The 15,545-nt window shown below is 44.5% G+C and overlaps 1 protein-coding gene across 1 annotated transcript; it reads right to left on the reverse strand.

The window, feature by feature from the left end:
- Positions 1-612: 612 nt before the first annotated feature.
- slc35e2b (solute carrier family 35 member E2B) lies at positions 613-15,213 on the reverse strand. Its single transcript, XM_056242595.1, has 9 exons — positions 15,041-15,213; positions 12,621-12,964; positions 10,340-10,475; positions 9,136-9,263; positions 7,855-7,975; positions 6,698-6,751; positions 6,539-6,611; positions 5,521-5,666; positions 613-875 (listed from the first exon to the last, which is right to left on the reverse strand). Exons 2-9 carry the CDS (start codon positions 12,898-12,900, stop codon positions 644-646), a joined length of 1,170 nt encoding a protein of 389 aa, XP_056098570.1. The 5' UTR covers positions 12,901-12,964; positions 15,041-15,213; the 3' UTR covers positions 613-643.
- Between the last annotated feature and the right edge of the window lie 332 nt (positions 15,214-15,545).

Consider the following 15,545-nt stretch of genomic DNA (forward strand, 5'->3'; position numbering starts at 1 on the left):
AAGTCGTCCTAAGTGTATATGACATACTTCATCCAGACGAATACAATCAGAGTTATATTAAAAAATGCCCTAGCTCTTCCAAGCTTTATAATGGCCGTTTATGTTTTGCACTTTTATGATGGATAGATGCACTTTTATGATGGATAGATGCACTTTTATGATGGACAGATGCACTTTTATCATGGATAGATGCACTTTTATCATGGACAGATGCACTTTTATGATGGATAGATGCACTTTTATGATGGATAGATGCACTTTTATGATGGACAGATGCACTTTTATCATGGATAGATGCACTTTTATGATGGATAGATGCACTTTTATCATGGATAGATGCACTTTTATGATGGACAGATGCACTTTTATCATGGACAGATGCACTTTTATCATGGATAGATGCACTTTTATGATGGATAGATGCACTTTTATCATGGACAGATGCACTTTTATGGACTTCAAAACAGAAACGGCAATCCACTTCCATTATAAAGTTTGGAAGAGCCAAGACATTTTTTAATATAACTCTGATTGTGTTCGTCTGAAAGAAGAAAGTCATATACACCTAGGATGGCTTCAGGGTGAGTAAATCATGGGGTGAATTTAATTTTTGGGTGAACTATCCCTTTAAAGAAACGCAGGTTCATTTGGCAGACGTGACGCCGTCGTGAGTCATGTGCTTGAGCTCGGCCTCCGCTGATTGGCTGAGAGCGTGATGGACCAGCGTGTCTCTCTGCATCTGCTTGGCCTTGTTATACAGCAGGACTCCCACGAACACCAGCACCGTCCCGCCCGCAGACACCACAGTGATGGAGTTACTGAACACGATGATGCTCAGCCAGATGGACAGCGCGTGCTTCACGGTGCTCGCCACACTACACACACACACACACACACATTTCAAAATTGATAATAATATTGAATGTTTTTTGAGCATCAAATCATCATATTAGAATGATTTCTGAAGGATCATGTGACACTGAAGACTGGAGCGTGTGAAGGAGGCGCACCTGAATGTTACTGGTGAGTGTGTGAAGGAGGCGCACCTGAATGTTACTGGTGAGTGTGTGAAGGAGGCGCACCTGAATGTTACTGGTGAGTGTGTGAAGGAGGCGCACCTGAATGTTACGGGTGAGAGCGTGTGAAGGAGGCGCACCTGAATGTTACGAGCGAGAGCGTGTGAAGGAGGCGCACCTGAATGTTACGGGTGAGAGTGTGTGAAGGAGGCGCACCTGAATGTTACGGGTGAGAGCGTGTGAAGAAGGCGCACCTGAATGTTACGGGTGAGAGCGTGTGAAGGAGGCGCACCTGAATGTTACGGGTGAGAGCGTGTGAAGGAGGCGCACCTGAATGTTACGGGTGAGAGTGTGTGAAGGAGGCGCACCTGAATGTTACGGGTGAGAGCGTGTGAAGGAGGCGCACCTGAATGTTACGGGTGAGAGCGTGTGAAGAAGGCGCACCTGAATGTTACGGGTGAGAGCGTGTGAAGGAGGCGCACCTGAATGTTACGGGTGAGAGAGTGTGAAGGAGGCGCACCTGAATGTTACGGGTGAGAGCGTGTGAAGGAGGCGCACCTGAATGTTACGGGTGAGAGCGTGTGAAGGAGGCACACCTGAATGTTACGGGTGAGAGTGTGTGAAGAAGGCGCACCTGAATGTTACGGGTGAGAGCGTGTGAAGAAGGCGCACCTGAATGTTACTGGTGAGTGTGTGAAGGAGGCGCACCTGAATGTTACGGGTGAGAGCGTGTGAAGGAGGCGCACCTGAATGTTACTGGTGAGTGTGTGAAGGAGGCGCACCTGAATGTTACGGGTGAGAGCGTGTGAAGGAGGCGCACCTGAATGTTACTGGTGAGTGTGTGAAGGAGGCGCACCTGAATGTTACGGGTGAGAGTGTGTGAAGGAGGCGCACCTGAATGTTACGGGTGAGAGCGTGTGAAGAAGGCGCACCTGAATGTTACGGGTGAGAGCGTGTGAAGAAGGCGCACCTGAATGTTACTGGTGAGTGTGTGAAGGAGGCGCACCTGAATGTTACGGGTGAGAGCGTGTGAAGGAGGCGCACCTGAATGTTACGGGTGAGAGCGTGTGAAGAAGGCGCACCTGAATGTTACGGGTGAGAGCGTGTGAAGAAGGCGCACCTGAATGTTACTGGTGAGTGTGTGAAGGAGGCGCACCTGAATGTTACTGGTGAGTGTGTGAAGGAGGCGCACCTGAATGTTACGGGTGAGAGCGTGTGAAGAAGGCGCACCTGAATGTTACTGGTGAGTGTGTGAAGGAGGCGCACCTGAATGTTACGGGTGAGAGTGTGTGAAGGAGGCGCACCTGAATGTTACGGGTGAGAGCGTGTGAAGGAAGCGCACCTGAATGTTACGGGTGAGAGCGTGTGAAGGAGGCGCACCTGAATGTTACGAGCGAGAGCGTGTGAAGGAGGCGCACCTGAATGTTACGGGTGAGAGTGTGTGAAGGAGGCGCACCTGAATGTTACGGGTGAGAGCGTGTGAAGGAAGCGCACCTGAATGTTACGGGTGAGAGCGTGTGAAGGAGGCGCACCTGAATGTTACGGGCGAGAGCGTGTGAAGGAGGCGCACCTGAATGTTACGGGTGAGAGCGTGTGAAGGAGGCGCACCTGAATGTTACGGGTGAGAGTGTGTGAAGGAGGCGCACCTGAATGTTACGGGTGAGAGCGTGTTAAGGAGGCGCACCTGAATGTTACGAGCGAGAGCGTGTGAAGGAGGCGCACCTGAATGTTACGGGTGAGAGTGTGTGAAGGAGGCGCACCTGAATGTTACGGGTGAGAGTGTGTGAAGGAGGCGCACCTGAATGTTACGGGTGAGAGCGTGTGAAGGAGGCGCACCTGAATGTTACTGGTGAGTGTGTGAAGGAGGCGCACCTGAATGTTACGGGTGAGAGCGTGTGAAGGAGGCGCACCTGAATGTTACTGGTGAGTGTGTGAAGGAGGCGCACCTGAATGTTACGGGTGAGAGTGTGTGAAGGAGGCGCACCTGAATGTTACGGGTGAGAGCGTGTGAAGAAGGCGCACCTGAATGTTACGGGTGAGAGCGTGTGAAGGAGGCGCACCTGAATGTTACGAGCGAGAGCGTGTGAAGGAGGCGCACCTGAATGTTACGGGTGAGAGTGTGTGAAGAAGGCGCACCTGAATGTTACGGGTGAGAGCGTGTGAAGAAGGCGCACCTGCATGTTACTGGTGAGTGTGTGAAGGAGGCGCACCTGAATGTTACTGGTGAGTGTGTGAAGGAGGCGCACCTGAATGTTACGGGTGAGAGCGTGTGAAGAAGGCGCACCTGAATGTTACTGGTGAGTGTGTGAAGGAGGCGCACCTGAATGTTACGGGTGAGAGCGTGTGAAGGAGGCGCACCTGAATGTTACGGGTGAGAGCGTGTGAAGGAGGCGCACCTGAATGTTACGGGTGAGAGCGTGTGAAGAAGGCGCACCTGAATGTTACGGGTGAGAGCGTGTGAAGAAGGCGCACCTGAATGTTACTGGTGAGTGTGTGAAGGAGGCGCACCTGAATGTTACTGGTGAGTGTGTGAAGGAGGCGCACCTGAATGTTACGGGTGAGAGCGTGTGAAGAAGGCGCACCTGAATGTTACTGGTGAGTGTGTGAAGGAGGCGCACCTGAATGTTACGGGTGAGAGCGTGTGAAGGAAGCGCACCTGAATGTTACGGGTGAGAGCGTGTGAAGGAGGCGCACCTGAATGTTACGGGTGAGAGCGTGTGAAGGAGGCGCACCTGAATGTTACGGGTGAGAGCGTGTGAAGGAGGCGCACCTGAATGTTATGGGTGAGAGTGTGTGAAGGAGGCGCACCTGAATGTTACGGGTGAGAGCGTGTGAAGGAGGCACACCTGAATGTTACGAGCGAGAGCGTGTGAAGGAGGCGCACCTGAATGTTACTGGTGAGTGTGTGAAGGAGGCGCACCTGAATGTTACGGGTGAGAGCGTGTGAAGGAGGCGCACCTGAATGTTACTGGTGAGTGTGTGAAGGAGGCGCACCTGAATGTTACGGGTGAGAGCGTGTGAAGGAGGCGCACCTGAATGTTACTGGTGAGTGTGTGAAGGAGGCGCACCTGAATGTTACGGGTGAGAGTGTGTGAAGGAGGCGCACCTGAATGTTACGGGTGAGAGCGTGTGAAGAAGGCGCACCTGAATGTTACGGGTGAGAGCGTGTGAAGAAGGCGCACCTGAATGTTACTGGTGAGTGTGTGAAGGAGGCGCACCTGAATGTTACGGGTGAGAGCGTGTGAAGGAGGCGCACCTGAATGTTACGGGTGAGAGCGTGTGAAGAAGGCGCACCTGAATGTTACGGGTGAGAGCGTGTGAAGAAGGCGCACCTGAATGTTACTGGTGAGTGTGTGAAGGAGGCGCACCTGAATGTTACTGGTGAGTGTGTGAAGGAGGCGCACCTGAATGTTACGGGTGAGAGCGTGTGAAGGAGGCGCACCTGAATGTTACGGGTGAGAGCGTGTGAAGGAGGCGCACCTGAATGTTACGGGTGAGAGCGTGTGAAGGAGGCGCACCTGAATGTTATGGGTGAGAGTGTGTGAAGGAGGCGCACCTGAATGTTACGGGTGAGAGCGTGTGAAGGAGGCGCACCTGAATGTTACGAGCGAGAGCGTGTGAAGGAGGCGCACCTGAATGTTACGGGTGAGAGCGTGTGAAGGAGGCGCAACTGAATGTTACGGGTGAGAGCGTGTGAAGGAGGCGCACCTGAATGTTACGGGTGAGAGCGTGTGAAGGAGGCGCACCTGAATGTTACGGGTGAGAGCGTGTGAAGGAGGCGCACCTGAATGTTACGGGTGAGAGTGTGTGAAGGAGGCGCACCTGAATGTTACGAGCGAGAGCGTGTGAAGGAGGCGCACCTGAATGTTACGGGTGAGAGCGTGTGAAGGAGGCGCACCTGAATGTTACGGGTGAGAGCGTGTGAAGGAGGCGCACCTGAATGTTACGGGTGAGAGCGTGTGAAGAAGGCGCACCTGAATGTTACGGGTGAGAGTGTGAAGGAGGCGCACCTGAATGTTACGGGTGAGAGCGTGTGAAGGAGGCGCACCTGAATGTTACGGGTGAGAGCGTGTGAAGGAGGCACACCTGAATGTTACGGGTGAGAGCGTGTGAAGGAGGCGCACCTGAATGTTACGGGTGAGAGCGTGTGAAGGAGGCACACCTGAATGTTACGGGTGAGAGTGTGTGAAGGAGGCGCACCTGAATGTTACGGGTGAGAGCGTGTGAAGGAGGCGCACCTGAATGTTACGGGTGAGAGCGTGTGAAGGAGGCACACCTGAATGTTACGGGTGAGAGTGTGTGAAGGAGGCGCACCTGAATGTTACGGGTGAGAGTGTGTGAAGGAGGCGCACCTGAATGTTACGGGTGAGAGTGTGTGAAGGAGGCACACCTGAATGTTACGGGTGAGAGTGTGTGAAGGAGGCGCACCTGAATGTTACGGGTGAGAGCGTGTGAAGGAGGCGCACCTGAATGTTACGGGTGAGAGCGTGTGAAGGAGGCGCACCTGAATGTTACGGGTGAGATGCGGCCCATGAGCGCGTAGGCCGTGACGCTCTGCAAGTGGAAGAGGACGCCGTCGAACAGCAGAAGCAGAACCACGTCCTGAGAGAGACTGAAGCTGCGCTCGCTCTTCCCGATGGCCGGCAGATCCTGCGGGACACACACACATCAGCATGCATAAAGTCACGAGTATTACTGTGAAAAAATTATATTTCAAATATTACATCATTGGGTGTTTTTTCCCCCGACTCTTCTGTTAGATGTAAGTTTATTCATGCATTCACTTTAATCAAATGATTTCAATAATATCTGCCTTCACATGCTTCACTAACACTACAGATTCTCATGTATAGTAATATATTTACTATGAAAAATGTATGTTAGAATTAATACATCATTGCGTGTTTTTTGTTAGATCTGAGTTTATTAATTTACTTTAATTAAATTATTTCAATCATGTGTTATAATTTAAATCAAATTTCCTTTATTTATTTTAATTTTAATCAATTTTTCTTTAATTAGTTCCCTAGTTTAATTTTACTTATTTATTTTTACACTGCTTTTCTTTTTATTTAAATAAAATTGTATTTATTTATTTAGTTAATTTATTTATTTTATGTATACTAATCTTTTTTTGTACTAAATGTTTTTAGTTATGTATTTATTGTGTTTTATTTGAATCATTTTTTTAATCATTTATTTATTTTATTTAAATGTTTTTATGTGGTTATGTATTTTCCATTTACATCAAATTGTATTTATTTATTTAATTTATTTCAAATTCATTATGTATTTTTAGTTAAATAGAATGTTATATATTTATCTTAATCAATTTATTTGAGTCTATTTAATTATTTACTTATTTGTTTTATTATTTTTCTTTACATTTGACAAGATTGCCATTTCCCTGCTATGAAAGGGATAGTTGTGTTATGTCGGGTGGATGTGTGTGGTTAGCGTGTTCGTGATGCGGTCAGCGTTTAATGAAAGCGGGTCTCGGACGTGTGTTTGCAGGGACTGACCATCAGGAAGATCCAGGCGGGAACGAGCATGACCATAGCGGCGGCACTGGTGTAAAACTGCAGCTCTGGAGGACTAGAAACACACACACACACACACACAGCGTGATAGCGTCCCCTACTGTACAACACTGAACACACACACAAATCAACAGCACTCACCTGAACTTATACTTGTCCCCACTCAGCAGCTTCTTGGAAAACACATTCTGTAAGCTGAGAGAGGGACAGTGTGCATTAGATGAGGTTTACTGTGGCGTGTGTGTGTGAAGGAAGAGTGTGTGAGCGGTGTGTGTGTGTGTGTGTGTGTGTGTGTGAAGAAAGAGTGTGTGAGCTGTGTGTGTGTGAGTGTGTGTGAAGAAAGAGTGTGTGAGCTGTGTGAAGGAAGAGTGTGTGAGCTGTGTGTGTGTGTGTGTGTGTGTGTCTGAGTGAGCGTGTGTGTGTATGTGTGTGAGCGTGTGTGTAAGCGTGTGTGTGAGTGATTGAGTGAGTGAGTGTGTGTTTGTGTGTGTGAGAAAGAAGAGTGTGTGAGATTAAGTGTGGCGTGTGTGTATGAAGGAAGAGTGTGTGTGTGTGTGTGTGTGTGTGTGTGTCTGTGAGCGTGTGTGTGCGTGTTAGTGTGAGCGTGTGTGTGTGTGTGAGTGCGCGTGTTTGAGTGTGAGTGTTAGTGTGAGCGTGTGTGTGTGTGAGTGCGTGTGTGTGTGTGTGTGAGTGCGTGTGTTTGAGTGTGAGTGTGAGCGTGTGTGTGAGTGTGAGCGTGTGAGTTTGAGTGTGAGCTTGAGTGTGTTTGTGAGCGTGTGTGTGAGTGCGTGTGTTTGAGTGTGAGAGTGAGTATGAGTGTGTGTGTGAGCGTGTGTGAGAGTGCGTGTTTGAGTGTGAGCGTGAGTGTGTTTGTGAGCGTGTGTGAGAGTGCGTGTTTGAGTGTGAGCGTGAGTGTGTTTGAGCGTGTGTGTGAGAGCGTGTGTTTGAGTGTGAGCGTGAGTATGAGTGTGAGCGTGTGTGAGAGTGTGTGTTTGAGTGTGAGCGTGAGTGTGTTTGTGAGCGTGTGTGTGAGAGCGTGTGTTTGAGTGTGAGCGTGAGTGTGTGTGTGAGCGTGTGTGAGAGTGTGTGTTTGAGTGTGAGCGTGAGTGTGTGTGAGTGTGAGTGTGAGCGAGTGTGTGAGTGTGAGCGTGTGAGTTTGAGTGTGAGCTTGAGTGTGTTTGTGAGCGTGTGTCTGAGTGCGTGTGTTTGAGTGTGAGCGTGAGTATGAGTGTGTATGAAGGAAGAGTGTGTGAGTGTTAGTGTGAGCGTGACTGTGTGTGTGTGTGTGTGAGCAGCACCAGTCCATGATGTTGGTGGAGAGCGCGGCGGAGAATCCCAGCATGTTGAAGCTGATCTCAGTGGCAGTGCAGAGCGCCAGACCCAACATCACAGGAATCAGAGACACGTTCACCCAGAAACCTGACACACACACACACACGCTTTTAGACGACTGATTACTGGCTCAAGTCAAAAGAAGTCAAGTCTGTGTTATTCCGCTCTCTATATATTAAAGGTGCTGTATGTAACTGTTTCACTCTACTACAGCATAAACATCCCATAATATGTTTGCATATATTGAGGAAACATGCTGAGTGCACACACTCGTTTCCCTGATAAACACTCCTACACCCAGTGATTTTACTCTGAAATGTGTGTTTCCAGGCTGGAATGTTTGTTATTGTGTTGGTCTGTGTTTCTGCACGTTGCCAGTTTTCATCGTGCATTGCGCTCGCTCCTGTTGCGCGTCTCAAACTGGCGACCCGTGTGAGCGTCGAGTCTGAGGAGGCGGGGCGGGAGATATTTTGAATTGGACTGCAGTACCCGTTTCGACCACTAGCTGTCATTCTTACAATCACAATATGCAACCGGTGCAGATGATCTGATTCAATTTTCGTGAAAATCGGAGAATCGGCCTAGGAGGAGTTCGAAAAAGTAGTTTTTGGGAAAATTCAATATGGCGGAAAAATTACCATGACGTCATAGGGTGGAATCGAATCGTCTTGACCCAAGGAATCAGTGGAAATGTTTTTGTTTTTAGCCTTTATGGTTCCAAAGTTATTAGCATAAACATGAGTGAAACTTTGGACAGTTGGTGGCGCTAGAGGGAATGAGTTAGAGACACCAAAATCGGTGTATTTAATGTTGGGACTGTCCTCTATCAGGATGTCAAACCGTTACAACTTTCCCGCAAGTGGTTCTATGGGCTGCCATAGACACCCAGTCGGAAGAATGAAGAAGAATAATAATAGGAACGGGAACAGATACAATAGGTGCCTCCGCACATTCTGTGCTTGGCCCCTGAAAATCACAATTGCAAGAGAAAAAAAAATCTGAATTACGTGAGAAAAAAAAAATCTGAATTGTGTTTATCTCAATTCTGAGAAAAGAAAGCAGAATTGCGAGATAAAAAGTTTTTAAAATGAAAACAAGCTCCACACTCTGGTCCCTCCGGAGTGCAGGTCTGTGGGATGTTAGTGCCCTGTTGTCTTCAGACTCTACGAGCGATCCCGCAGAAGCGGCACAGCAGTGTTGTGTGTGTTTGCACAGTAAGTCGTGGATGCCGTTGTGTGTGTATTCACCTGTGTATTCTCCCAGTATGAGGCGGGACATGATGACGGTGAAGATGGGGGCCGAACTCTTCACCGTCTCCGCGAACGACACGGCCACGTTCTTCAGACTGACCAAACCCAGAACTACAGTCGTGAACCTGACACACACACACACACACACACACACACACACACACACACACACACACACACACACACACACACACACACACACGGAGGAGAATGAGCCGCCGCCCGTAGAACAAGTTCCACCGCTTGCTTTTCCTTAATCCATCAAGCGGCAGCAGATCTGAAGCACAGTTAGCTTTTGTTCTACTTTCTTCTCGCTCGTCCACTTTACACTCAAACATGTCCATGTTAAAAACACACATACGCAACATCACATCACCTATATCATGTGTAGAGAATCCTCACATCCCACACTAAACGGCATTAAAGGAGGAGTTCACTTCAGAAGTAAAATCTCCTGATAGTTTACTCTCCTCCACGCCATCCAAGATGTTCATGTGTTTCTTTCTTCAGTGGAAAAGAAATGAAGGTTTTTGAGGAACACACTCCAGGTGTTTCTCCATATAGTGTCTTCAATGGGGTCCAACGGGTCGAAGGTCCAGATGTGAGTTTCAGTGCAGCTTCAGAGTCTCGACACGATCCAGCCGAGGAATAAGAGTCTCATCTAGACAAACCAGCCGACATTTATAACAAAATACACATTTATATACTTTTAACCACTAATGCTCATCTTGCACGAGCTGTGATGCGACACACATTACGTGATCAGGTTGAAAGGTCAAGCGGGACGTAGGCGGAAGAACCGACAAATATATATATTTATAAAGCGAACGTGCAAAGACTAAATCAACCTAATTTACATCAAATAAAAAAATAAAAGGTAAAACAACGATGTCGGTCGATTTTGAAGTTGGAGGAGAAAATGAGAGGGAGGTTTTCGCTCTACTCTACATCTCTGACCCGAAGTTGACACGCGTGACCTTTCAACGGGAACCTCACATCTGGACCTTCGACCCGTTGGACCCCATTGAAGACACTATATGGAGAAACACCTGGAGTGTGTTCCTCAAAAACCTTCATTTCTTTTCCACTGAAGAGAGAAACACATGAACATCTGGGATGACGTGGAGGAGATTCAGAAGTGAACTACTCCTGTAATAGAGTTGTGTGTGTTGTACACACAAACACACACACACAAACGCACCTCATGAGTCCCACGAACAGCATGATCATGATGAAGTTGGAGGGGTATTCGGCGCGGGACTTGTGCTGGTAAAGCGGACACGGCACCAGCATCTTACCACAGCCAATCACAGTGGTGGAGAGCATCTGGACGGCACCTAACACACACGTGCAGGCAAAACACATTCAATGCACACAGGAACTTGAGGTAACGACTAACACATTATGTTTTAGGTAAATCTAGTTAATCTCATGAAAACATTTCAGGTCGGGGAATCCAGGGAAAATATTAAACTACACTTTGCAAAAATAAAATGGCGGCTTTCAGGATATTTAATGTTTGCATTGTGATACAAATTCTTATTACAGCCAAAAGTCATATTCAGTATTGCAACACATCTAATCATCTTAAGTATTTTGTTTTATTTCGATAGTCCACTTTATTGGACAGTATATGGAGTTTGTGCGATGTATATAAATAAATGATATAGGATGATATAGGCAATATAGTTTATATCAATATACAGTCTAAAAAATAGCGTTTGCTTGTCCTAAACATGAGACGTGCTTTATATTAAGGGCTTCAAGATAACTCCTAATACATAAGCCTAGTCGTATTATTGCAAAACATTTAATTGTAGCTGAATATCATGAACAGAAATCAACACTTACACTAGGAACGTTTGCCTGTGGTTTAAAAACACCAAAATAACTAACTAAAATACATTTCTAGCATTATTAAAGACAAGTTAACACTCAGTAATTAAAAAAGATCAAATAAAAAAATCAGCAATCACAAAAATAAATACAACCGAACAAAGATATGATTGAAATAAACAGTGTTTTAAGATTGTCAGGTATGCGGGTTCAGAAACACTGCACTTTATAAAATACATAGTTACAAAAGCTGTTGTACAAGAACGAGTGAATTTTCTCTGTCTGTTGTTGTTTGATTGGTGTTATTATAGATGCGGCCGCAGGAATATTAGGACGCTGTCACTTTAAGAGCCGCACCGATCCAATACACTGATACACTGATACACGTGCTGTTCTTGATCAACTCTTCACACTCACTCAAGACATAACCGACTGCGTTTACGAGGATATTTTGACATATTTTTATATGTTTTGTCTATTCAAGTGCAAAAACATCTGTATCTCACACTATACAGTGTATAAGACGAATTTCTGAGCGCACGGCGTATTGGATGTGTGTGAAAACAGCGTGTGAGCCTTCTTGCGCTTGAGAGGTTTAAAGTCATTTCATTTCTGATTTTGCTCAAATATTTGTTGTTGGACATTAAATATGCCATATGTAGAATTTAAAATATATGTTGTTACAATGTTAGAATGTAATGTGATTTTAACCCTTTTTTGCCCATAATATACGTATATAGCACAGCCTACATGGTTACATTCACTTTATTTGTTTCATAGCCTTCATTGTTTGTAGGATCACATTGGGCAGGATGTGAAATAACATAAAAAAGCCCTTTTTTCCTGTATTTATTTGATCAAAATAGGAAAAAGTAGAAAATACAGATATATATTCAGCCGAAATACAAAGATATGATTTTTTCTGTCCCGAGAGTATGAGGATAAAATGCGCTTGAATAATGTCGCAGTGCAAACCGATAAACTTTTACAGGCCTTGAAATTAAAAGTCCCCCTGTGGTGTAAATCCAGCGTTTAATGTTGTTTATGTGTCTATGTGGTGTTATTAATACGCTTTTAGACACACCATGTGTAAGTTCATAAGTCGACAGCATTGCTGAGTATTTTCTGCTTAAAACTGCAGTGAACCAAAGACAGTCTCAAAAACACGGTTTGAAATCGCTGGTGTTTCTGACGTCACAAACGACCTTGTAACCAATCAGATCAACGTGTGATCGTCAACCAGTGGATCTCTGAGCTGATTGAGTGAGTGGAGGCGGGGCTCATTTGCATATTCATAGAACCGCGCATACTAAATGAGGCGAGGGTGTCGAGTTACATTCAAGATATTTTAAGGCATGAAGGAAAAAAACTTAAATATGTAATTTTTGGAGATCAAAGGTGAGTTTTAAGGGATAAAATGATCGACTACAGTGGGAGTTTAATCGTGTTTCACGTGGGAACCCCTGGAAATATCTTTTTTTTTAATTTGTGGTGAAGTTCGATCTGATCGTGTTCTTCCCCCATCGCCTGAATAGAGGCCAAGTTCACTTTCAAGCTTTATTTGCCAAGACAGAGGTTTAATTGCACTTATCTTTGTTTGGCTAAATCAGAGCGGGAAGGACACATCACACATCTGGGAAACCTACCCAGCATGCTCGGCTCTCCCTCCAGCAGCGAGAGTATGTACTTGTTGAGGAAGAGCGTGCAGAAGCTGAAGAAGTACCAGAGCGCCAGGTACGTGAGAGCCCTGGAGTTCCACACGCCGGCGTCGTCCTCGATCACCGTGGTCTCGGTGATGGTGATCTTCAGGACCGGCTCTCCCGGCGTGCTCTCGCTGCGGGACAGCATCACCCGCTCCTGCCGCGGCCGGAAGCTGCCGAGCGAGGGCCAGAACGAGGACTTCCCTGAGCGCTCGCTGCCGGCCATGCTGCGGGACGACGGGGGCAAACTCCAGGAGTAATGAAGCAATGCCAACACATGAGAAGGACATCTGCACACACAGGGAAATACGCTCAGATCGTCATGATATAATAGATTGCTAAAGTCATCTTAATTTTGTTTATGGAATATCACGATATATTTATCGGTGCACATCATTATTGTTTTAATGATCTTGAATCAGAATAAGTTCCTCTTGCATCATCTCGTCTCTTCTCTGATGAAGAGGGCGGGGCTATAACCTGTCACTCACATGAGATCAGCCAATAGCAAACCACAATCAAATTAATTCCCAACAGACACAGTCAAGCCCCGCCCACATTTGTTCTTGTTCGGTAAGCGTTTACTCAGATTTACAACACAATAGAGAAGAAAAGATTAGCGTAAAACTTTCCCTTCATGCCACACCTTAATTAAACGGATCTAGTCCAAATGTAAAGCAGATGGGTGTGCATGAACACAAAAGCATTACGTACCCATACAAATTAATAAGTGACAAATAGCATGAATTAGCCTGTGTTCTTCTTAACCCCTTAACTGTCACCGTCCCGCTACCGGGACGCCTAACTTTACTTCACTATATTTCTATTAAATCCTAATCTAATTATGACAAATTATATATCGTTGGAAAGGTCAAAGACTTCTAAATAGATATTCTACCCCTGTTTTGTGTTACAAATTATGTAGGAAGAGTAATTGATGAATTTATGACAAGAGTGCACCTCAAAAAATCTGCATCATAATAGGAGGTCTGATCTTTGTCACAAAAAGTCGATGCACCCACTTTTAATGATTGAAACTTCTGTTTTTATGCTAAAAGTTCATTATAAAACATATAATCTAGTATTTTTCAATAAAAAATTATAATATAATATTATCCTCTAAAAATTATAATATATATATATTATCCTCTAAAATATAATATTATTTTTTTATCGCCTTTTTTATTATATCACAGTTATCATAAATTAGGTATCATTTGAAAGCTTATAAACTCAGAATTCATCCTGTGAAAACCGTTTTATAATTGAACGTTGCGTTACCATAGAAACGGTACTCTAAATTATTTTATCAGGCTCCTCCCCTTTTAGGCATCATTATATTTCATAATTTATGATCAAAACCTTTTCTAATCTTGACAAAACACATATTGTCAGAAAGGTCTGTGTCTCAAGGTTCCAAATTTTGTGACAGAATTGATATTTGGACAGAAATGTATTAATTTGTTAAGGCAGAATGTATACAACTAAATTTAATGGAATTCAATGGCACCCGGTGGCTATTTTTGGTACTACGCCTAAACAAAATCTCATGGGAACTTCAATTTTTGTGATATCAACTTCAAATTTGGAACATAACTTGGTTAGATTTATGGCTTTGATTTTACAGTAATTTTAGACTAAAAAATATTTTGTAAAATATATATTATATAAAATAAAAAATATATAGTACAGTATATTTGATTTACTGTAAATTTAAACTTCCATAACTTTTTCATACTTAAATTTTTTGAAGTGTTCTCACTTCAGCAATAATCTGCTGAGTGTTTTCTTTAAAACAAGACCAAACTTGGGTATATATTCCAAAGCATTCTTGAATTACAACCATTTAAGTTTGAATAGTGCATTTTAACCCCCATTCTCAAAAAGGGGGGTGACAGCTAAGGGGTTAAAGACCGGTTTGTATCTGAAATGTCATGTCAGGTATTTTTAAATACAAGTAAAAACATGTATGCACAATAACCGCATTGTATCAAATGACTCATTTAAATCGTAGCACATAATAGTTAAAGACAATAAATATAAAGGACCTTCCTAAGTTACTTTCTTACGTGTGTCTTTAAGTGAGTCTTCAAATACTTTTTGAGTATTTATGAATGTTAGCCTATACATGTGCTTCGTGCTGGTATATGTACAATGTCTTGTATGTTTGTCTAACCTATATTTGTTTAATTTGTCCCTATGGTTATTTAAATGACCTTAAAGCCTAAATGTTTACTATTATTTCCTCAAAACAGTACATTACAAATAAAGATCATTTAAGACTCCATTCCGCTTCATGCAAGATATCTGCACGAACAAACAACAGGACGAAGTGATACTGTTAACACAGAAACATGATACTCTACCCAATGTGTTCATCCGAGACATTTAATCCGCATCGAAACACGCTTCATCCTCGGATCTCTTTCACATTCCCTCATGGAAGCAGTGGCTGAAGTTCAGGTGAAATCATGAGGATCGGGATCTCTCGACACGTCTTCACTGCACTGATCCTCTTTCCTGATGTTGTGCATAAGCTGCGTGGCTCTGCGCAGTGTAACAAAGAGGAAATGCTTTTGTTTCCAATCGCTCTGCGCACTTGGAGCGCAGCTTTGACCGGAAAACTACATGAACGTCAAGATGCGGAAGTTGGATTTTTTTTTATTATTGCAAATGAAAGGTTACAGATAATAACAGTGAGAAGACAAACAGATTGGGAGACATCATAAGAGAATAAATTAGGCTACACAAATCAATACAATATTACATTTTGTCAATGTGAAAAATTAAAGGTTCCTTAAAACAGACGCAAGGATATTATATGTTTTAGAAACAGTTGAGTTCAGAAGTTTTGATATTTTCTTAAGAGAA

The sequence above is a fragment of the Rhinichthys klamathensis genome, unplaced genomic scaffold (assembly GCF_029890125.1).
Source record: "Rhinichthys klamathensis goyatoka isolate OS25496 unplaced genomic scaffold, OSU_Roscu_1.1 h1tg000732l_1, whole genome shotgun sequence".
Taxonomy (NCBI): Eukaryota; Metazoa; Chordata; class Actinopteri; order Cypriniformes; family Leuciscidae; genus Rhinichthys; species Rhinichthys klamathensis.